The sequence below is a fragment of the Lottia gigantea genome, assembly GCF_000327385.1.
Source record: "Lottia gigantea unplaced genomic scaffold LOTGIsca_1, whole genome shotgun sequence".
Taxonomy (NCBI): Eukaryota; Metazoa; Mollusca; class Gastropoda; family Lottiidae; genus Lottia; species Lottia gigantea.
The window spans coordinates 3,281,501-3,302,372 of record NW_008706746.1 but is presented as its reverse complement, the minus strand read 5'-3'; the positions used below and the strand labels follow the sequence as shown (position 1 = coordinate 3,302,372).

The 20,872-nt window shown below is 35.1% G+C and overlaps 2 protein-coding genes across 2 annotated transcripts; both read right to left on the bottom strand.

The window, feature by feature from the left end:
• Positions 1 to 2,916: 2,916 nt before the first annotated feature.
• On the bottom strand, positions 2,917 to 3,826 carry LOTGIDRAFT_102351 (hypothetical protein; the record flags this gene model as incomplete). The annotated part of the gene is made up of 3 exons (XM_009045562.1): positions 2,917 to 3,020; positions 3,280 to 3,353; positions 3,651 to 3,826. 3 exons carry the CDS (start codon positions 3,824 to 3,826, stop codon positions 2,917 to 2,919), a joined length of 354 nt encoding a protein of 117 aa, XP_009043810.1.
• A 3,982-nt stretch (positions 3,827 to 7,808) lies between these two features.
• Positions 7,809 to 11,634, bottom strand: LOTGIDRAFT_152090 (hypothetical protein; the record flags this gene model as incomplete). The annotated part of the gene is made up of 7 exons (XM_009045561.1): positions 7,809 to 8,082; positions 8,910 to 9,122; positions 9,397 to 9,863; positions 10,120 to 10,247; positions 10,420 to 10,588; positions 10,883 to 11,109; positions 11,358 to 11,634. 7 exons carry the CDS (start codon positions 11,632 to 11,634, stop codon positions 7,809 to 7,811), a joined length of 1,755 nt encoding a protein of 584 aa, XP_009043809.1.
• Positions 11,635 to 20,872: the final 9,238 nt, after the last annotated feature.

The window sequence follows — 20,872 nt, the reverse complement described above, 5'->3', positions numbered from 1 at the left end:
TATTGTGATTAGTGAATTACATGAAGAAATGAGTAGAATTGATTTATTAATCGGATTATTTTATTACAAAATCAGTGTAGTAGAAATAACACTAATTATTGGGTCAGATACTTAAGGCAGAATTATTGGTACCTTTCAGGCACAATACGACAAGAATCTATTAACAGGTTCTGAAAATTAGAATGGGACATGTTATGTTTTAGTCCATCTTAACAATGTCAAGCTATTAAGAACTTCTACCTCGACTGCAATTCTTATCGTGGAAGTTAGTAAAAGAAGCGATTTGATTGTACGATAGCGAAAGAAAAACAGAGAGTCTGTGAACACAAAGCTATAATATTTAGAGCCTTAGAGTACAACCCAGTCAGATCGACGCATTTCGTGATAAAAGAATAGTGGCTATTGCATTCAAGGTACAATTTCGAAGTTCGCATTAGTATATTGTTAAATGGGGTAAACCAAGACTGGAGTAATTCAAATTTAATTTGGAAATACAAAAATAGTCTACCATGTCAAATATTCGGAATAGGGTAGCTTAAGCATACATAAGGTATTTTCAACGACTGCTTGTAACTGGTGGTACAATTGACTATCTGGCCAATTACTGGAAAAAAACCCGAAAACTTGCAGTTGCGCTTGTTCGACAGAAACTGGGATCTTGTCGGAAATTGACAATTTATCGTATTACCTGAGCCCAATGTCCACTTAACAATCGCAATTGCTACTAATCTAAACTAGTGTCCAAAAGAAACGATACCACCTGTTTGCAACGACGTAAAAGAAAAACTAAACAATGCAGAAGTTTAGGATTGGTGTTATGCTTTTGAGAAATCCTTTCACAACATCTGTACAAAAATTTCATTTCAATAAAATCTGTACAACCAATATGACAAGCCTTTAAAGATGGGTGGGGTCGAAAAAAGAACATTTCGTTAGAGCACTGATCACAGAAACAACGGGAAATGTCACACCACACGTCACAAAGTCAAGTCAGTAGCGGGTTTCCACGAATTACGACAAGCCTCGTTTTGACGTCACCACATATGCCACCCCAAACCATTAACCCTCCACCTCCAAACGGCCGGACCTGTAGGCGCCAAACGTTCACCAAATCGTCGGTATACAAGCTGCCGTCCATCGTTTTTGAAGATGAGGAATCTGCTCTCATCAGAGAACATAACACGTGCCCAGTCCCGGCGTTGCCAACGTCGAACTCGCCTGGCCCAGATCAGTCTGTTGTTCCGGTGTCGAGGCGTTAGGAGCGGTCCGCGGTAGGGATGACGTCGCCGGATACCATACTGCCGTAGTCTCCTGTAGACGGTCTGTCGACTGATCCTGTGTCCCAGTGCTGTAGTCGCCGTGGACGTCACTGTTACGGTGCGGTTCCTCAGGTGTAATACCCGGATGTAACGATCTTCACGGGGCGTGGTTACTCGTGGTCTTCCACTCCTGGGCCTGTCTGACGTCTGACCTGTCTGACGTAACCGCTGCATCAACCTGGTGATAGTGATGCGTGCGCAGCCCAACCTTCTGGCGACGTCGACGTGTGTCGCTCCTTGTTGGACCATTCCAACGGCTGTCTCTCTCTCGATGGCTGTCAAACGTGGCATATCTTGTGTTCTTTTTGTTGCTGTGATATCAACGTGTCTGATCAGCCGTTTGATACAGTTTTTATGCACGTGCAGAACATGCTAGAGAGGGAAATGTCACTTTCACGAAATTTACGTTTTTTCCCGGAAGTGATCACGTGTTCCCGGTATTTTTATCGACTATGCTGTGTTTGGGATGTGCAATACGAATTGGCATGTTTTCATATTAGACAATTCACTTAGTAAAAAACAATTTTGAAAATAAGTTGGTATCGTTTCTTTTGGACCCTAGTTTATTTTCTTTTTATTTATTCAGCTAAAGGCTTATTTTTAACTACTTTCTGCATATAAAATATTTTTCAACGAAAGGGTACCCTTCATGCTATAAAAATAACTGTAATTATAAAGGGTAAACTATTGTAGTCTTAAATCAACCTCGGATTACCAGACGGTAAATATAGTTTTTAATCAAGAAATATAGGCAGACGATTTATATTTTTCATGAAATAATTATCACTTGAGTTGTCTGTTACAAAATGTCAGGGACATTCCACAAGAACTATATAAAGTTACGGATAACTGTTTCAGATATATCAAGTATGATAGTTTCATAGAAGAGGCAATGAGGTGCATGATAAACTTTCATTTGTATCAACGAAGTAAAGCATTGTTGTCTCTTATGCCATCTTCAGCTCTAAACTCAAGGTCACCAGCAGTTAATTGAGTGGATTTATTTCTACAGTTTGTGACTTTTCGCTGCGGAACATGAAATAATGTTCACGAATGAAGTAATGATTTATATTTTATTGAATTATGGTAGAGAATTAGGAAAATTTGGTTACGATAGTGAAGTGGGCATCCCGTGGGTAGACCACACACAAAAGCTGTAGAAGCCCAACATGTACCAAAAAAAATATGACTGCATTATAATCATCGATCAAGTTAAATAAAATATTTAGAACAATGTCACAAATAAATTCTGATATTCAAAACCTTTACTGTCTTTATTTACACTTCATATTCTATTTTTTTTACTTATATTTACATACCATATCTCAACTCAAACGAGTATATAGCATTTAATCTACAAATATATGTTATCACTCAATCATAGACCTTTAGTTTGTGTTATTTTTAGAGTTATATCCCTTAAAAAAAACTTCTTTTGTGTCATGTTTGGACAATTTGGTACTTTTTATTCATTCTCCAATCTCAAAATTCATGAAGGAATGGGAAGAATTGTAAAGGATATTAAATAGTTTGATAAATCTTCAGAAAAATAATTTTAAAACATATCACACATTTAATTCAACTTCTAAACTTCAGTTTATTTGGTAGATTTTCTGGTTCGTTTATTCCAGGAATAATTATCTCCATAATTTTTCTTTTTAAAAGTTGGTACATGAGGTTTCTCTACAAAATACTCCCAACCTGAAAATACATCATGTTTAAATATCATATTACTTTATTTTATGAATAGTTTAAAATACTTTTATGAAGATTACCACTCTTATACAAGAAGCTGAAAACATTATCAAGAATACTTAAATCTCAGACAGAAAAAAAACAATCAATCTAAAGGTCTGTTTGCTGAATGGATATTTAATACTGTACATTGATATGTATTGTAACCCCAATGTTAGCAATGGCTTTAATAATTATGAAGTGACGTTTCTGATTCAATACATACCATTTTTCTCACAAAATTTTTGAGCTTGCTCCACTGTGTTAAATTCACAATTCATAGTTGATAAAGGATCAGCACTGAAGAGAAAAAAATAAAACAATACAAGTTTTCCAATATCATCTAATGAATAAAGTCATATTTAACTGTCCATTCACTTATTTTAACAATGAGAACTAATGATTCTTATTTATACTGGTCTGCTCCATTTTCAGTTACTTTCTGGAAATCCTAAAGGGTTTCTTATAAAATGTAGTTGGTAAAACTTAAATCCTTTGGGTGAGCAGGACAGCTTTTTTTGAACATTTTATTACTTCATAAAGTTTACATTCTGAGCAGGATAGCTACACCTACTAAGAATAAAGGCTCGAACTAACCTTGAAACCCATCCCATTAAAGGATTCTCCCATCGTTCTCGTTGGTCAAACTCTATCTTCCAATTTCTTGTACCATATGAACCAGACTGCATGGCATTTCTAGCAGGAACAAAGATTCTCACCATTCTAGTTTTTCTGTGCTCTTCTGGTACACCAGATATAGCTGATATATCCATCTAAAAAGAAAGGGAGTTATAAAGTTAAACCTTACTATTTCACCAGTAGCACTATGATGGATAAACAAAACATAGTGCCCAATATATCTTTGAGCTTCATCATTACATCATTAATTTGTCAGTCTGAAGACATCGTATCACGAATACCGGTTTTGACAAAGTCTTATTAATCCGTATTAAACTAAGCCCACTACACTTAGTTTCGGGGGAGTGGAAATGAGATTGGTGGCATTCAAATCTGACCAATCAGAAATGAGGTCATGTAAACAACACCTCTTCGCCACTGCCAGTTTGAAGAGATAAGAAGTCATTCTTTCCAAGTAAATCTTCCAAAGTAAGGTTTGATTTTCTCTCATCTTCAATTCTTTAACAAAAATCTTACTCAATTCTGTACCGGACATATTCATCAAAATGGTAATAGCACGCTGCTTTCATAACGGGTGATTTGTTTTGATTGGCTGAAATTTGGTACCAATACAGTATGGCCAATTTTGATTGGACAACATTTAGCTATGAATACGTAATTTTTCTCACTTGTGCTACCACACCTCCAATGAATTATGACGAATGAGGGTGTGGTTTGGGCACGATGTTTTGAAGACTGATATAAGTACATATACAGCTTAATGATTAGAAATATTTTATAGTTCTATTGCCTTTATTTAAAAATATATGATGAAAAAATTGAAATATTACCAGACAAATTAAACTCTGAGTATTGTACAGTAACAACATATTTCAGGTTCTGTTTTAATATTTCTTTATGAAAATACAAACACAATTGTTCTTGATGTATTGAGCAATATTTGAAAATATTTTGTTAGCCTACCGGTATATTGAATCAATGAATTTTAGCAATAAATTACAGTCAAGTAACCTAATTTCGTGCTAACCTAATTTTCGTACATTTCCGGAAATGATTAATAATTTACATTTGCGACCTCGTGTGACCTCCGCATTTGCTTGTTTTGATAAACATGGGTTTTTTGTACAATGTCAGCAAGTAGAATGAATCCAGTAGTTTCAAGCAAGGTAAAATGTATTAATGTTTACTTTGACAAATACAAAATGGCAGGTTTCAGTTATTACCAAACGTCACAAGTTTTTATCTACCGAATTTCCTTATGATCCCAAGCAGTAATCGGAATTCCAAGTGTCGTCTGCTAGAATGTAGTCCAACGAATGAAATCATGCATCAACTAGCTGATTCCGTGTTAGCATTTATGGAACACAATGTGGGACATATTCTTATGTTGTTTCAATGACTTTTAGCATTAAATCACGCTACGTATCTTATTTTGTCAGTCACCATTTTTTTTTAAATCATGGTTCTTTGAAGGAATTGTCACTAGTTATAATGAATTGATATAAAAGATAAATACTAAGAGAAGTTAATTATACCACCCGGTATCCATACAATGTGACTTATTTATAGATCAAACATTGTACACGAAAATAGGCGACGCATTCTGTCGCTGTTGCCGAGTTGGTTGCTCATGAAATATGTGTAAAAGTGAAGGATTCATAAAGAAAACCGAAACAAACCAATTTTAATTATTTTGTAGAATATCTGAGGAAACATCTAAGAAATAAAAAAAGATTCCGTTTTTTAACTTTGACGAAATTCGTCTGATATGCACGAAAATAGGTTACACCACTGTACTCTTACGATTTACTTTTCTCCTTTTGATAAATATTAAGAAATGATAATTATACCACCGGGTATCCAAACAACGTTTATATTCGTTGAAGAAATTCGGTGTTGAATCCTTTTATGCATGAATATAGGTAACACAACTGTACTTTGCATTGGCTTATCAGTTAAGTACTGTAGGCTACCTTATCTTCAATGGGTATTGTTACAATCTCTTCAATGTGAGTTTCAGCATGTTTCTCTTCTGTTACTTTTAGATTGTGATCATCAATACCTGTTTTCTCTGGACATGGTTCACCAACAGAAATCAAAGTTCTAGAAAAGGAAGAAACAATAAATAAGTAGAACAACTAAAAAACTATGAAATTTAATGATTACCTCATGGGCTTATGCCATGGCAAAAGATGTTAGGGTGCCTGAAAGAAAGGTAACAACACAAACTTTTTATTTCTATTAAAATAGGTTACTCTCACTTAATCAACTTATAGAAATAATTTCATGATGAAATTTGTTTTATGATAAGGGGACATTGAATATTGAACCGATTGAACAGATGGTACAAACCTGACTGATCCAACACGGAGAGAAGGGGCTATTTTTGTCAGGAATCCTTTTCCAACATTAGCCAAGGTCGCCATTTTCCTTTGTAAGTAAGGGAAACTACTCTACGGAGCAAAGTCATTAGACTACAAAAATTATTGCTTGCCATGTTGATAATGATAATTTATTCAGGCACTCATACCCCAATTGAATCAAGAAAGAAGACTGACAAAAAAGGAGGGGGGGGGGCGTCAGAGTTGTCTTTTTTGCCTGTAAACACCCTAGAAGACACAAATCTTGACGGATTGTGACAAAACTTGGTGAAATTGTTCATTATCACTCAAGGATGAATCCTTATATCAATAGAATTGGAAATTTACTGTTATGAGTTATTGACCTTGTTCTTCGAAATGCGTCCAATTTTTGCCGTTAAAAATTGTAGAAGGTACAATTCTTGAATATTTAAAAGAATTTGTTGCATATAGGCTATAGGAAAATGGAAAAAAATCTAATGAGTTACTGTCATTGTTTTTCGAAAAGCCTTGAGGTACCGTATAGCTTATAGACATTTTACGAGGGCAAAATTTGGACGAAATCATTCATTATCGTTAAGAAGATCGCTATTGAAACCCAAAAAGAAGTGTATGACAGAAAGTTGAATATTTCATACTGGTGATTGTTACCGCACGGTCAAATGTTCTTATAAAAAAGCCACTAATATATATATAATAGGCCAGTTTGCGATTCTTTTTTCCCGTACACCACTATAGTTGAAATTCTATCGAACTGTATAGGCCTATAAAACCCCTAAAAGCTCGATTTCTCTGACTAGAGCCAATGTAGACTACGGTACGCAATTTCAACTGTCCGCATAGCTAATAGTGTATATGTGGTACCTACAGAGCTGTGTGGTTCAAAAGCCAACAACGGTAATAACATATTTATTCTTCATATTCAACATTTTAACAACATAATCTGACATACACTGACTTTAATATAAAGTCTTTACTAAGAGTTTTCACAGAAAAAGAAGTTATTAGGCTGGTATCTCTTGCGAAAGGTAGCATAGAACAATACTATAACACCACATTCTGGGAAAATAAATATAAGCCTACATATTATATCACAGCAAAGCAGGAGGGTTTTATAACTATATAATTTTGATAGAATCTTCGGAGGTGGGACTCGGTCCAACCACGGAACCGGTGTAAGTTTATTGAACGCCAACGGAATCTGATGCAAGGATTCCATATGTCATGAGTAACAACATTTTAAACTATTGGGACTTTAATGTAAAGTCTAATATTAAAAAAACCTTGTAAATGACTCACAACACAGAGGAAGTATAGAAGTGTATATCCCACTTCAAGCTGAATCAAACCACGTAGGTAATTTAAACTTATTTCTTGTAATATCGTTATGTACATCTATATATCACAGCTAGCAGGATTCATGAAAAGTTAGATGCGACGAAACGTTCAAGAAAGACATGAAATATGAATTAAGATATTGCGAATAATACTTATTTTTCGTGTAGGCTTCCTTTCCAGCAGTTCAGATGAAATGGCGATACACATGATTAAGGCCATGCTCTGGAGTAACATACAGCACCTGGTAGTTTGGGATTAAACATATTAGAACATAAAGATTGCTAATAAATATCAAACAACAATCCTCTATAGCACATCTTTAAATGACCTAAATGAACATCAGGGTATAGGCTGGCAAACCAAATTTTTGGAAGAGAGTACCACACAATATTCTTTGGCTACACTCATGCGTGGAAGTTCACAATCTGGTGGAATAGTCTTGATCACTTGGCTTATTATACTCCATATCACCAGCATCGATATCGAGTGTCGCACACTGTTTTAAGTATTGTTTCTGTTTAACTCTTGATCGCCAAACTCGTACGACTTGATCATCACCAACCGAGACTACAAACTCTTGATCTACAGGGTTGATTGCTGCGGCACTAACTCCAGCCATTAGGTGATCTAATGTTGATAATAAAACTCCAGAATGTCTGTCCCAGATAAAGGCCTGATAACTTTCACTTCCACTGTAATATAAATACATATAGCTTCTATGGAAAAAGGTTTTTTATTGGCAAAAACGATCATGGATATACGATATGCTGGTATCTTGGAAATCAGATGGCTAGGTCCTAGTGACAATGACAATGGCATAGCAGGACTAAATATTTTTGATTTTCAATATAGTTCATCCTTTGATTTTAATACATTAATACAAAAGGAAACTACCACATACAATGAACAACAGCAAAACTCATTATTTTGAAAGAATATACATGTGTTACATTCTTTGGAAATCAATTTCGTATGATTTTTTCAATTTTTAAATAATCTACTTAAAATGAACCATTTCCCCAAAAATGTGTATTAATAAAGACGAATGAATAAAGTGCGAGGAAAATGGCGAGGTAAAAAGGCGAGAAAACGAGGAAAAAGTCGAGAAAGCGAGAAAGCGAGGCAAAGGCGAGAAAGTGGGGACAAAGGCGAGAAAGCGGGGACAAAGGCAAGGAAAAGGGGAGAGAAAGAGGAAAGAGGGTGAGAAAGAGAGGAAAAAGGCAAGGAAAAAGGCGAGAAAAAAGTTGAGAAAGTGACGGAAAAAGGCAAGAAATATTTTCCTCGCCTTTGTCACCCTCGCTTGCTCGCCTTTTTCCTGTCGTGTCTCGACTTTCCGTAGGCGAGAAATCTAGGATGGCCGCAGCCGGTTTCTATAGGATTATGATGCTACTCATCGTTTCCTCTGACGAGACAGACCAGAAATTTATGGTTACCCTCTGTAGCATTCGTAGCCTATTGCAGCAGTTATGTAACCGTATATTCTACCCACTAGCTCAAAATCCTCGTTCTGATCTCTTACCAAACAACGAAATCTTTATTAGCATCACCAAAACAGAAACAGAAACTGTCTGTATCAGACACTGCTTTGTGTCCAGTATATACCATCTGGTCTACCTTCAATGAGAACAGATCAACCAAGCGTATTTCCATGTTCTTTGAGAGTTCCGGCCTCTCGTAAGGATCTGATCCATCTGGCTCCTCTATCCATCGTCTCATATTCACCACAAGATATCTGAAATAAGTCACATGTTACAAACAACACGGAGATGTCTAAAAAAAGCTTGTAAAAGCATATAAAGGTTTGGACGTTCATGAATGTATTCGAATATTAAATGGATGGTAGAAAGAATACATCAATAAATTCTGATAAACCAATACCGCTAAATTGACCAATCTGGGTTCATTAATATAGTTTTCGATAGACGACAAGAGCTTCGAATATGTTCCTTTTGGACCTTTTGGTTATCTTTTTTAGAATCCGAATAAAGTTAATATTTCCATCTTACCTGCTATTCATGCTGACTCTCATTCCGAGGATTTGACCATGCAGATCTATCAAATAATCACAATGAGCATTTTGTTTCCTTTTAATCGATGGACGTCCTCGAATCACCTCCCCTTGTCTTCGGTTATTACTATCGTTATTGCCTTGACGTATCACAGAACGTAATTTAGATTTTGAGATGTACTTTATCCCGATTTGATTGAGAGCATCACAGTATCCAGTAGCAAATACTAGAGTATAGCCATTCTCTTGTTTAGACAAGTAATAGTCATTGTTCATTTGGTTTCTGTTTTGTGAGTCATTAGTATTATGGTAATCATTGTTCACCGAATTAAAGAGGGAATCGCTCGCCATCATATGTTTCCTTCTCACAACATTCAGAAACTGTATCCTGATAGTAACATCAAAACTAATTTCCTGGATATGTTGGGGCTCTCCATCTTCAGTGTGACTTCCATTTGCACCTTCCTAAAACACAACAAACGAGTCAAAATCGTAATTCCTTCTATATCTGTCCTGAAAAAGCACCGAAAACCAGCCGACACAACTGATTTATGTACACCTTCCCTTCTAAGAAGATCTACTTTGGACGATCTTGTTATTGATAAAAAGTTGAAAAAATACAAGAAGTTCATACGCGATATTCTTTCTCTCACACATGCTGAATCCTAGATATATACATAGCGAAATTACGCAAGCCCCTAAAATAAGTGACACTACGTACCCATTCAACACACAGATCTACAGCTTCCTCCGTTTCTGATTGAAGACCATACAGCAGACGATGGTTGGATAGCCACGCCCCTCTCATTCCTTGGGGTGTCATGACGTCAGTCCAGGTCAAAGTAAAGCCTAAAAGAGTCATACAGTTGCTTAATGAAGCATACTTAATCTTATTGATACATTCAAAATTATGATTATTTCCCTAAACCTTTTCTTATTATGAATATGGATTTTACATCCAAAGAATATTAAATGCGATTCACGAGACACAGAATGGAATTATTTGATGAGATCGACTTACCGTCGACTAAGGAGAACCAAGCCACCCAGCCACAATGAAATCTCAAACCAGAGACCAGTAGATTAGTATCATCTTTATTAAATGCTGAATACCGCGTATAATTCCATCCAGCGTCTTGTGTAAGGTTGTAAGTATACTTTAGCTTAGTTGGGCAACCAATTTCCCATACCTAGATAATGTATAACATAACATTTTCATATTTGATTCTTCTTCACTGGAAACAATCTGCATTTGTTAATGTTAGGCCTATACTATGTTAAACATGCATCCTAAACAATACATTGGACCTTTTCCCAGGTGCAAGTTGATGTACGATTCTACGAGATTTTCAAATTTGTAGCACTAATGACTGCAACAAATGAGTAAATGAGATATTTTACAATCACAATTTCAGTTTCAGAAAAAAACTGATGATATGTATCATAGTCTAGAATCCTACAGAACGTCTTTGACAAATCCTTACCTTCACTGAACCGTCTTTACCAGTTGTAGTAAACAACTTGCCATTATGAGAAAATGAAATATGGAAAATTTCATCAGAATGTTCACACAATTCTTCTGATAACATCACAGGAGCATGACAGTGAAGATGCTTATACTCTTCAAGCCATGTATTTACAAATGGCGCCTTAGTGCATTCGGGACCCCATTCTCTGAATGTAAGATTCCTCCACAAACATTCATCATTTCCTGAAAGAGAACAAAAAACATATACGTCAGTGATTAACTTCAGTAAGTGATATGGAGTACAATTATATCCAGTTCCATGAGAGAAAAGAAATATATAGGGTATCAAAGGAATTATTTTGACATTATTATGTGATCAAATTTTGTTTTTCTGAAATAACAGGAACCACGGACGAAGGATGAGAAAAAGAATAGTGCATAAATGAGTCAAAGTGTTCTTGGTCCCTGAGTTCAATGAGATATTTCCGTACCTATTTCATAAAACCATTTGCAAGTGGAAATCACAGTCAAGACATTTGCTGGTTCCAAAAAGGAAAATATATACAGGAGCAACGAATCAGGCAGGTCATAAATTGTAATCTCGTCGTATCTATTTTTAGACGAGGATTCCCTGGTATATCCCGATGATTCCCTTCTTGCTGCTGTTTTTAAGCGGGTTGTATCCATTGAGTTTCTTTTCTTCTGCGTCCTACAATATGATAAAGCATATAAATGGCAACACTCATCACTGCTTAGAAATCTACCCATATTTGATTCTTAAACCTACATCAACAACTGTTTATATTGTAAATTATTTAAAATCACAAACTCGCTGGTTATGATAACACTGCTTCCACTATTCACAAAACGATTAAAACAGAAGGTTCAGCTTAAAAGTTTCCCACATATTTGTGATAAATTACATATTGTAAATGTTCACGGGGAAAGATTCTTTGTTAGTTCCTTTCGAGTGTACAGATTTGTATGTAGATACAAAATATTGGTTTTTGTCATCATCTGCGCATGCACTTTTTCTCGAATTGAAAGTTGAGCTAATGGATCACAATTCAGGCTGGTATATATTGCGCATAGATACAATATAATACAAATTAAAAATTCACACGAAATTGTCACTGATCCGTTATAAACCTTACACAATATAAACATTATTGACTATATATTGACATTCAAATGCATATCTTGCTTATCGTGAAACTGGATTGATATTTAAAATCGGATCGGACTAGTTGTGACCAGATCCTTTTATCTTTTGATTTGACCAATTTATAAGCACAGATTTAGTGGAGCTCTAGTATTCACGCCCACGATACAGCGCGATACTTGCTGGCCAAAGGCCATAACTCTACAATTCCTTATTTGTCGGTTAAGACCAAATTTTTGTTAAAATCCTTAAATGGCTCAGTGAACTATTTTTGGGTGTTTATGGTCGTAAAACATAGTCTACTAAGTGTGTGGATCCAAAATGTTCAAAGGTTTATCTATGATATACGCTTATTCGACTATAGTTTACATTACATTTGGGTGTTGAATAATTAGTTTATATATGTATAACACTACTGGTGACGTTAGTTTTACATGTCGCAAAAAAGGTCCCAAAGTTAGACGGGTAGTATCTCAGCTGTTGGTAAAATGATATATTTCCAAATTCTCAAATATGTACTTCACGATGTCGTTGTCCAACCCTTAAAATATGAAGGCCATCGATTAAAAGTACTGCGCCGAACAAAATAGCATGTCAAAATGCAATATCAAAGCAACTTTCCTATTTCAACTTTAGTTCAAGGTGCCCTCCATCTTCTTCGATCACCAATTTCCATCCCGAGATACCAACAAAACGGGACCCCATCGCATACTAGCATACCTGGAGGAGGCTACACCAGAATTCATTCACAAGAATGACTGGCCGCCCCAATTCCCAGGCTGTAACCCAATTTGGAATTCTCTTAACAAACAGTGTACTGGAGTCAGCAGGGCAAACTTACTGAACAGGAACCGAAAGGCAGGACAGTTGCTTCTTGGGAGCAGATACCTTCAGATGAGATCCGTTACAGCATCTCGGGGTAGAAAAATCGGTCGTGATTGGTGGTCGAAGAAGATAGAGGGCACATTGAATTTAGGTTTAAATAGGAAAGTTTCCTTGATATTGGGTTTTTTGACATGCTTTTTCGTTCGGGGCAGTACTAGTACAATTGTATTCGATGACTTTCATATTTTCAGAGTTGAAGTATTTCTGTAAGAATTTTGAAAGAGATCAGTTTACCAACAACTGAGATACTACCTGTCAAACTGGAGATTTTTTACGACACCCGATATACAGGTACTCTATAATATTCTTTTATATTATTAAAGTTAACAACGTAGTATTGCTGATCTCTTATTAATGAATCATACAACAGGATACAGTGGTGGTTTAGCCTAGAAGGTTTATAATATATTTATTGGTTGACACCTGTAGTCTAAAACTTAAAGATGGAAATTTAATAAACATAAACATAGGTATCAATGTCCATTGATGAGCTCAATATGTCTTCCAATTAATTGATTTAATCTAATAAAAAAAAAACAAATTAAAAAATTTCATACCAGTAATACACAACTTCTCCCTATGAATATATTTCAATAAGGACATAAAGAAGGAAATTGAATACACTTGGGACCTCTGGTGATTTTAAAGTAAAAAGGAAGGTAACTCTTACCTATAAGTGGGTAAAAAGTCTATATCGTACACGTCCATTAGATATTGAATATATTATACCATTGTAATGATTTAATTATTTTATATATTCTAGTCTTTCTAGATTCAAATCTGTATTTCAATACATGTACATTATAAAATTACGCCACTGTATTCATTTGGTTTTTGTAATTATTATTCCATTACAGTAAGCAATTGCAATGCATGTATTCTGTATTTATATACATTACAATTACCATGTAACAAAATTCTTTATATTTGGATATTTGACAGAAATATCAATTATAATTCTGTATTCAAATTTATCATATATCATTAAATTCACAACTAAGACGTAATAACATAATACTGAAATTGGAACTCATTAACCTACTTTTCATACGTCATATTCTATAGTAGATAAAGTACATTATATATCATGTACCATTAATTACAGTCTTACATTAAGTCTAACTTCATTTTATAAAATAAATATTTTTTCAAATATGCGAAATTGTCATTCATGAAAGCTTGAAACAAAAGCTAACATTTGTTATGTAATATATCAGTCGTGTGTAACAAAACCCTGTAGCGCAAAATATCATCTAAGGGCAATAACTCTAATATTTACATTTTTGATTCAGATCATTGACATTAATATGATTGCCAAATCACGATTCATCGTGTCATTTTAGTTATATGGCAAAAGTGTCCTTTCTGGAATCTTAATGCATTAAAGAAACTTAGTGAATACTCGATATATATCAATACGTCCGCCTTGATCCTTTGTCTTGTCTTCGACAGTATCATGAATGGAATCCCAGTACAATTTCCTAATTCGGACTCAAACATTGACTTTCAAACTAAGAAATCAACATCACCGACACGTTCTTAGATTGATAACGCCATCAACATAAATGTAAAATTCTAAGTCTTACCAGCGAGAATAAATTTGTTTCGACATTGAAGAAGTTGAAAGAATCTTAGTTGGCTCTGGGTCTCTATTCTATAAATAGTATCGTAGGTAAAAGAGTTGTTAGGTAAATGCCGTGTGCATAATATTACTGGCAGTTGTATAGGTAAAATATATAAGACTATAGTGCCTATCACACGCGCGCTACATTGTGGCAAGTATATATCAAAAGCCAAGGTGATTACCATGCCCTGTTATTGACGTAAAGTAAAATACAATTTCTCGAAAATGGGGTATGGATAAATTCACGTGTGCTTACATTTCAAGATATAAGATCTAGGTCTTGTAATTTTACAACAATAAACTCTCTTAAGATAATCAGTAACTGGACCGTAAAACAAAAATATTGCTTGTGGTGGACACCGGGTACTACACAATGTAAAAGATCCGTTGTGGTTGTAATGGTTGTATGACCCGTTCAGTAGGCGTATTATTCCATTATAAATGCATAACAACTTATCAATATTTACTTCAAAACTGTGCAATAAACAATAATTACAATTTGATTAAATAGGTAGATATGGATTATTAATCAACATTACACTTTATATACCTTATAAACCAAATGACACTCTATGACGATGGGTAGCCATTTTTCTCCGTGTTTCAAATGTTTTGTTTTTGTTTCAGATATGAATGTAGTGCATAACACCAATCGTATTTCCAAGCCGTCGCATGAATTATTTTAAATGACTAAATAATTGATCAATTGTTAACCACGGGTGCCCGCGCACAGAGAAAAATGGTGCAGTGCTAATAACGCTTGACTAGTAGCACATCGTGTGCGGGTGATTCTAAGTGTGCATTTGGTCACTCGTGGTCGTGTGGAAAATATCTGTCGTGTTTGATATTTTTTACCACTCGTGGCCGATGGCAAAAGGTCTGCTGGTTACCGTGCGCGACGTTCTCAGGCGACGAACAAAACACACATGCATTATTGGTGATACGGTAGTCCCGGAAGAAATCTTAGAGGAAAACTTTGTTGAATTGTGTCAAGAATACCCTTTCCTGTACACATTTCGATCGTCAGAATAGTAATAACAATTATAACTGCAATCTCTCCTATCGTTTGAACTATTACCTAGTGGTCCGCCATTTTTACTTGTCATGTAATACGGCTGAACTGAGACTATAGCGCTGAGCTAGTAGTGCGCGCCAATTTATTCCCTCCGTGTGCGAGGGCCAGTTGCACTTCTGCTCACATATGTCAATTATGGCGGAAGACAGGCCCAAATTAGTTTTTAACGTCTCTAGTAAATGATCGTTGACAGTATACCATAATTTATAGAAGTATATATATATATTATGTCATTGGAATAATTACCTTATTATTTGCTCTCCGTTGTCTGGAAAGCTGAAATATGGAAGTGAAAGCATATCTGCTGATTCTGGTACTGACTTTATCTTACATTCACTCGTCTGGTAGGTTTTCATATTTTTGATCATTTTGTTCTAAAGTTTTATGATATTTGGTAATAATGCATTAATTCATCTAAAAGCCACGATATCTCGACCCTTACCTGTTATCGGACGACTAACAGAAAGACAAAGAGGATATGTTCGAGTCAAATGCTCCGTCAATAAAGAGTTTGTAGTAATCCTGAGAATATTCGTGTATCGAATCTGTTATTATGTACATGTATGTATTGTAAAAAGGTTATAATAGTACGTTCTTTTTTGCCACCACTCACAAGGTAGATAAACACGGTGCACTTGATCAAGGTGTTTAACTTTCTATTAACGGGATCATGTATTGGATTAAAAAAGTATCGAGTTTCCTGAAAATTTAATCGATAAATTGTATCAGGTATTTTGAATTGTCTTCTGTCTTATTCTTTACCGGTGTTTGATGTGATTTATCATATCTTTCAGTGTCGACAGCTCGATTGCGTCCAGATCAATGTTTGTATAAAGATGTATTGTATAATGGTGGAGAAAGTTTTAATGATGGGTGTAACACATGTTACTGTAACGGCGGTAATATGGTCATTTGTGTAGAGAATATAATCTGCTGATTGAAATCTGCATTTATCATAATGGAACACAAAGGCGCCATATAGTGTAAATCTAAAAAACCAATACCGACTGAAGTCTTCGTAACATTTTTCTGTTATCTCCCTTTCAATGACAAATCTTGGCAGGCGTAGCTTAATTGCAGCAATAATCATTTTAAGATCTTAAGGTGCAAGATTTGTTAAAGTTGATTGTAGTACTCAACAACTCTTTGCCGCAGTTAAACGATTACTAATAATGGGATTCTGTGTTAAAACGCAAAGATTAACTGGAATTCACCTATCCAAATCGCAATCCATTACTCAAAACCCACACTCCATTGCCATACCTGAATAAGTTCAAAATATGACCCATTATACCCAGGATTCTCGATAAAACCATGACGTTAGTGAATGCATCTTAAGAAAACTTCTTACAGTTGATAACATACACAGTCAGTTGTAAGTTCGACATACGAATCATACTTGTCACCGAGGTCTGACATTGACCAGACATTTGATATAAGTTATTTATTTTGAATAGGGCTGTTACACCTAGACAATCAATCAACTAGGGTGTATATATATTGTTTGTAATCTGTGTAGTCTAATATCAGATTCTAATTGGTTTGTTGATAGACTAATCTCTCACCCCTGAATTTGGTTTCGTTGAGTATACATTCCTGGAATATTTAATCTAAAATCTAAAAAGGATATTATCGGAAGCTTTAAAAAGCGTTAAAACTAATTTAGCTTGAAATACGAAATACTTTAATTTAAGAGGATAATGCTCTTCTGATTTCAAAGCATTATCCGACGTCAGAATTGAATGCTTAAGTACTATTGAAAGAAAAAACAAGAATGTTTTTTAAACCCATTGTACCTAATGTACACATAAGCGACATCAGGATATGTGGGATATATAATATGCATATAATAATATACCGTGATATACAACAAAATTTGTGCATTCGTACAAGTACTATTTTTATGAAATACGTTTTTAAAATTTGTAACAATACTTGTTCGACATACAATATTAACAAAACCGTATAATACATTGTTTGAAAGGAATTAGTCTAAAATAAACCCCCTCCTATCCTTAACAATAAGACATTTCGCAATTCTCTAAGGATAAATTCAAATTTACATTCAAATGAAAACGGATTTATCTCTGGTTTCATCAAGTCTTCAGAGATTGGAGTAACATTAAGAATAAATAATTCAATGTGTCAAACTTATTTACATATCCTTCAGGAATAATTTTGATTTAAAAGATGAATACTTCTATCAGAAACGGTTTGATTGTGTTAAGACGTGTGTCCACATTCGTGTTTTCATTAGCGTTTTAACGCCGCGTAAAGCGTCAGTTTGAAATTGACACAGCGTATATTAACACTGCGTTATACTATGTCCACATGAGCGTAAACAGAGAGGAAGACAGCATGGCGGACAAATCAGGCAATGGCATCGAAGTCAAGCACTTTATATCTACAATATACGGCGTCAACCTGAAAAAAGAAGTCACTGGGATGGTGAAGCAACTATTTTCATATTTTATATAACTTTATTTCCTCCAATTTTGAAGATTAAACGTATGATACATTATTCAAATAATAATTGAAATAAACAGATAAATAGAAGTAAGGTAAAAAAGAATCACAGGAAATATTGACTGTTCGGTTTAGGCGATAATTTCAAATTGTTTTGAAATTTTCCATATGAAGTTTATGATACAGGATTGGTACGAGAGAATTTTTCTGTTAGAAGATATATCCGGTGGATTAAGAAAAAAAAACAATTAGAATATCTAAATCTCTAGCATTGCAGAATTAGATGCTTCATAGTCTATTCTTGTACGCTGAGTCGGCAGCGCGTGGCGTTTTTTACAACACGCCTAAGTGGACAAGGACCTATTGAGGGTTCTAGCCCATGGAAACGCGTATGTGGACACAAGCTTTTATAGTTTAACCATATAATCTATATCAATGGTTCCCAACCCTTTTCAGCCTTCAACAATCACCCTGGAACAATCACCTGAACCTTTCACACACCAAAAAATTTGTTTCATCCACATGTCCAGCATGTGATGATGAATAAATTCTTTTCCTACACCAGCTGGCCAATCCCCTTACACCTCGGTCACTCACCCCCAGGGGTGAAAACACCACAGGTTGGGAACTGGGGATCTATATGGATAGATTAAATCTGCCAAAGAATATAATAGGCTAATAGTACAATAGCACAAAGTGGACGTATATATAGTCCAACATTTTTGGTGCTAGAGTGTCAATAAAAAAGAATTCCCACTAAGACTTAAAATTCTGTCCAGCCTGTCCATAAGTATATTCTATTCCGGAAGTCTTTTCTTTGTTGTGATTTGTATGTAGTATAGGTACAACAATTTTCTATATTCGAGTTAAAATTTGTTGAGATTACGACGAGTCGATCTGATTGTAGAGCAGAGTAAAGAAATCGTCGACTTCTGTATTAAATTGTGCTGACTACTGTCCGAATAAAATACTTTGATTGTGCTCTATTCTACTCTGGTTCATGTATACATCATACTTTATACAGTTTTAACGCATCGCTACTCTGAGGGAATACTTTGAAGGAAGTTTAACGTATCAGGTAAGAGTGTAATTATTGTAGCCGACTCTTTTGAGCCCCTTTAGCATTATTTCCAAGTCCAAGCATAAACTATTACCAAACAAAGATTCACGACAACCAATTTCAATTAGTTTTGAATTATATCTGCGAAAGAGACTCTTGATTTCTTGGGAAACAGTTCCAGTTACTGTCGACATGAAGATAATTCTGTATAATTTCTATTATGATCCTAATGATGATCGCAATGACGATGATGATGATGATTATGGTAATGGTGATAATGTAGTTTTGCCTATGGTGATGATCTTTTAGTGTTGTTTCATACAAGCTACACAATTTAACCAAAATGAAGGCCTGTTTTCAGAAATATCGTAACATTTAATGTATGAACACTGATTGGTTGGCGGTTGCAATTATGTTTTTATCAGTATTTTCGTTGTCAAATGCATACGAGAATTGTAAATCACGATCAGAGGCGTGCTTTCTAATTAATCAGATTTACCTACATCTCAGCACATGCTCGTATGTCGCAATAATAATTGCGGTTACTGTACTAGAATTGGGCAATTTGGCTCCTTAATGAGTTTCTGTGTTTATATATCTAATATTTGATAATCTAAACGCCCAAAGCTGTTTGAAACGTAATGTCTCCGAAAACAAACTTCTGTTATACTTCTTATCTAAATTCATTAAAACGTGTTTACTTGTCAATCGAGTCAAGAATCTCCTCAAGACCCGAAATTTCCTTCTAGCTGACGGAATTATGCCATAAATGTTAAGAGGTCTGACAGAAAGTCTTGAGGCGGAAATTCCAGTCGAGAGATTGGCGGCCATTTTCCTGCTGGAAGGAATTGGTGGACAGATTCTGATTGAAACCACGTGACATTGTAGGTGGTAACCATATGGTACCAATGTGGGGAAATTAACAAATTTATTTTTTATTTTATCTTAAATTTCTATGAAATATTGTATATAGAAATAAACAAGACGGGCGTGGGTTAGGTAAGCTTTTGTTTAACCTTTTATTGTCTGCTGTGTTTTTCTATCAGTTACTTCATATTTCGGCATGATTCCATGCGTTAAAAGGGTTAATCAAAACAAATAGTAATAACAGTGTACTTAAATATTGTCTGTTGGCGAATAGTGTATGGGCTGTTGCTATAATTGCATATCCATTAGTACTGAAGACAAAACAGCTTATATTTCAGCAGTTCGGTTGAAATCACTGGCAATGTTCATCAAATGAATCATTGAAATAACAAGTACGATCTGAACACACGTCTTTCAATGGATAGAAAAGATATCATCACATTAATAAAAATGGCGTTATAACGACTAAGACGCCACATTTGTATATCGGTGAAAAGTTAGGGGAGGTGCAACTCTTTCTCATTAATCAGGTAAAGTGAAATCGAGGAACTCCCAAGAGTCCATGGTTTTATAGTCTAGGTTAGGCAGTGAGAAACATGTTCCCATGTGGTAAACAGGGAATTAGTGAAATTACTCCACACATCTTGTTAACAGATCTCTTCTTTCAACTTTCTATTAAATCGCCAATAATTCCTGCCCAACTGTTTATACCATGTTTTTCAAGGGAGGTAAATATGTTACCAATGTGCCATTATTTAATTTTTCATCACTTCCACATGAGCGATTTTATGATATAAATCGTCCCAACCGATCTAGTGTACGAGTTTAATGCTCCGATTTATCCACAGGAGTCTTTCCTGGAAATAA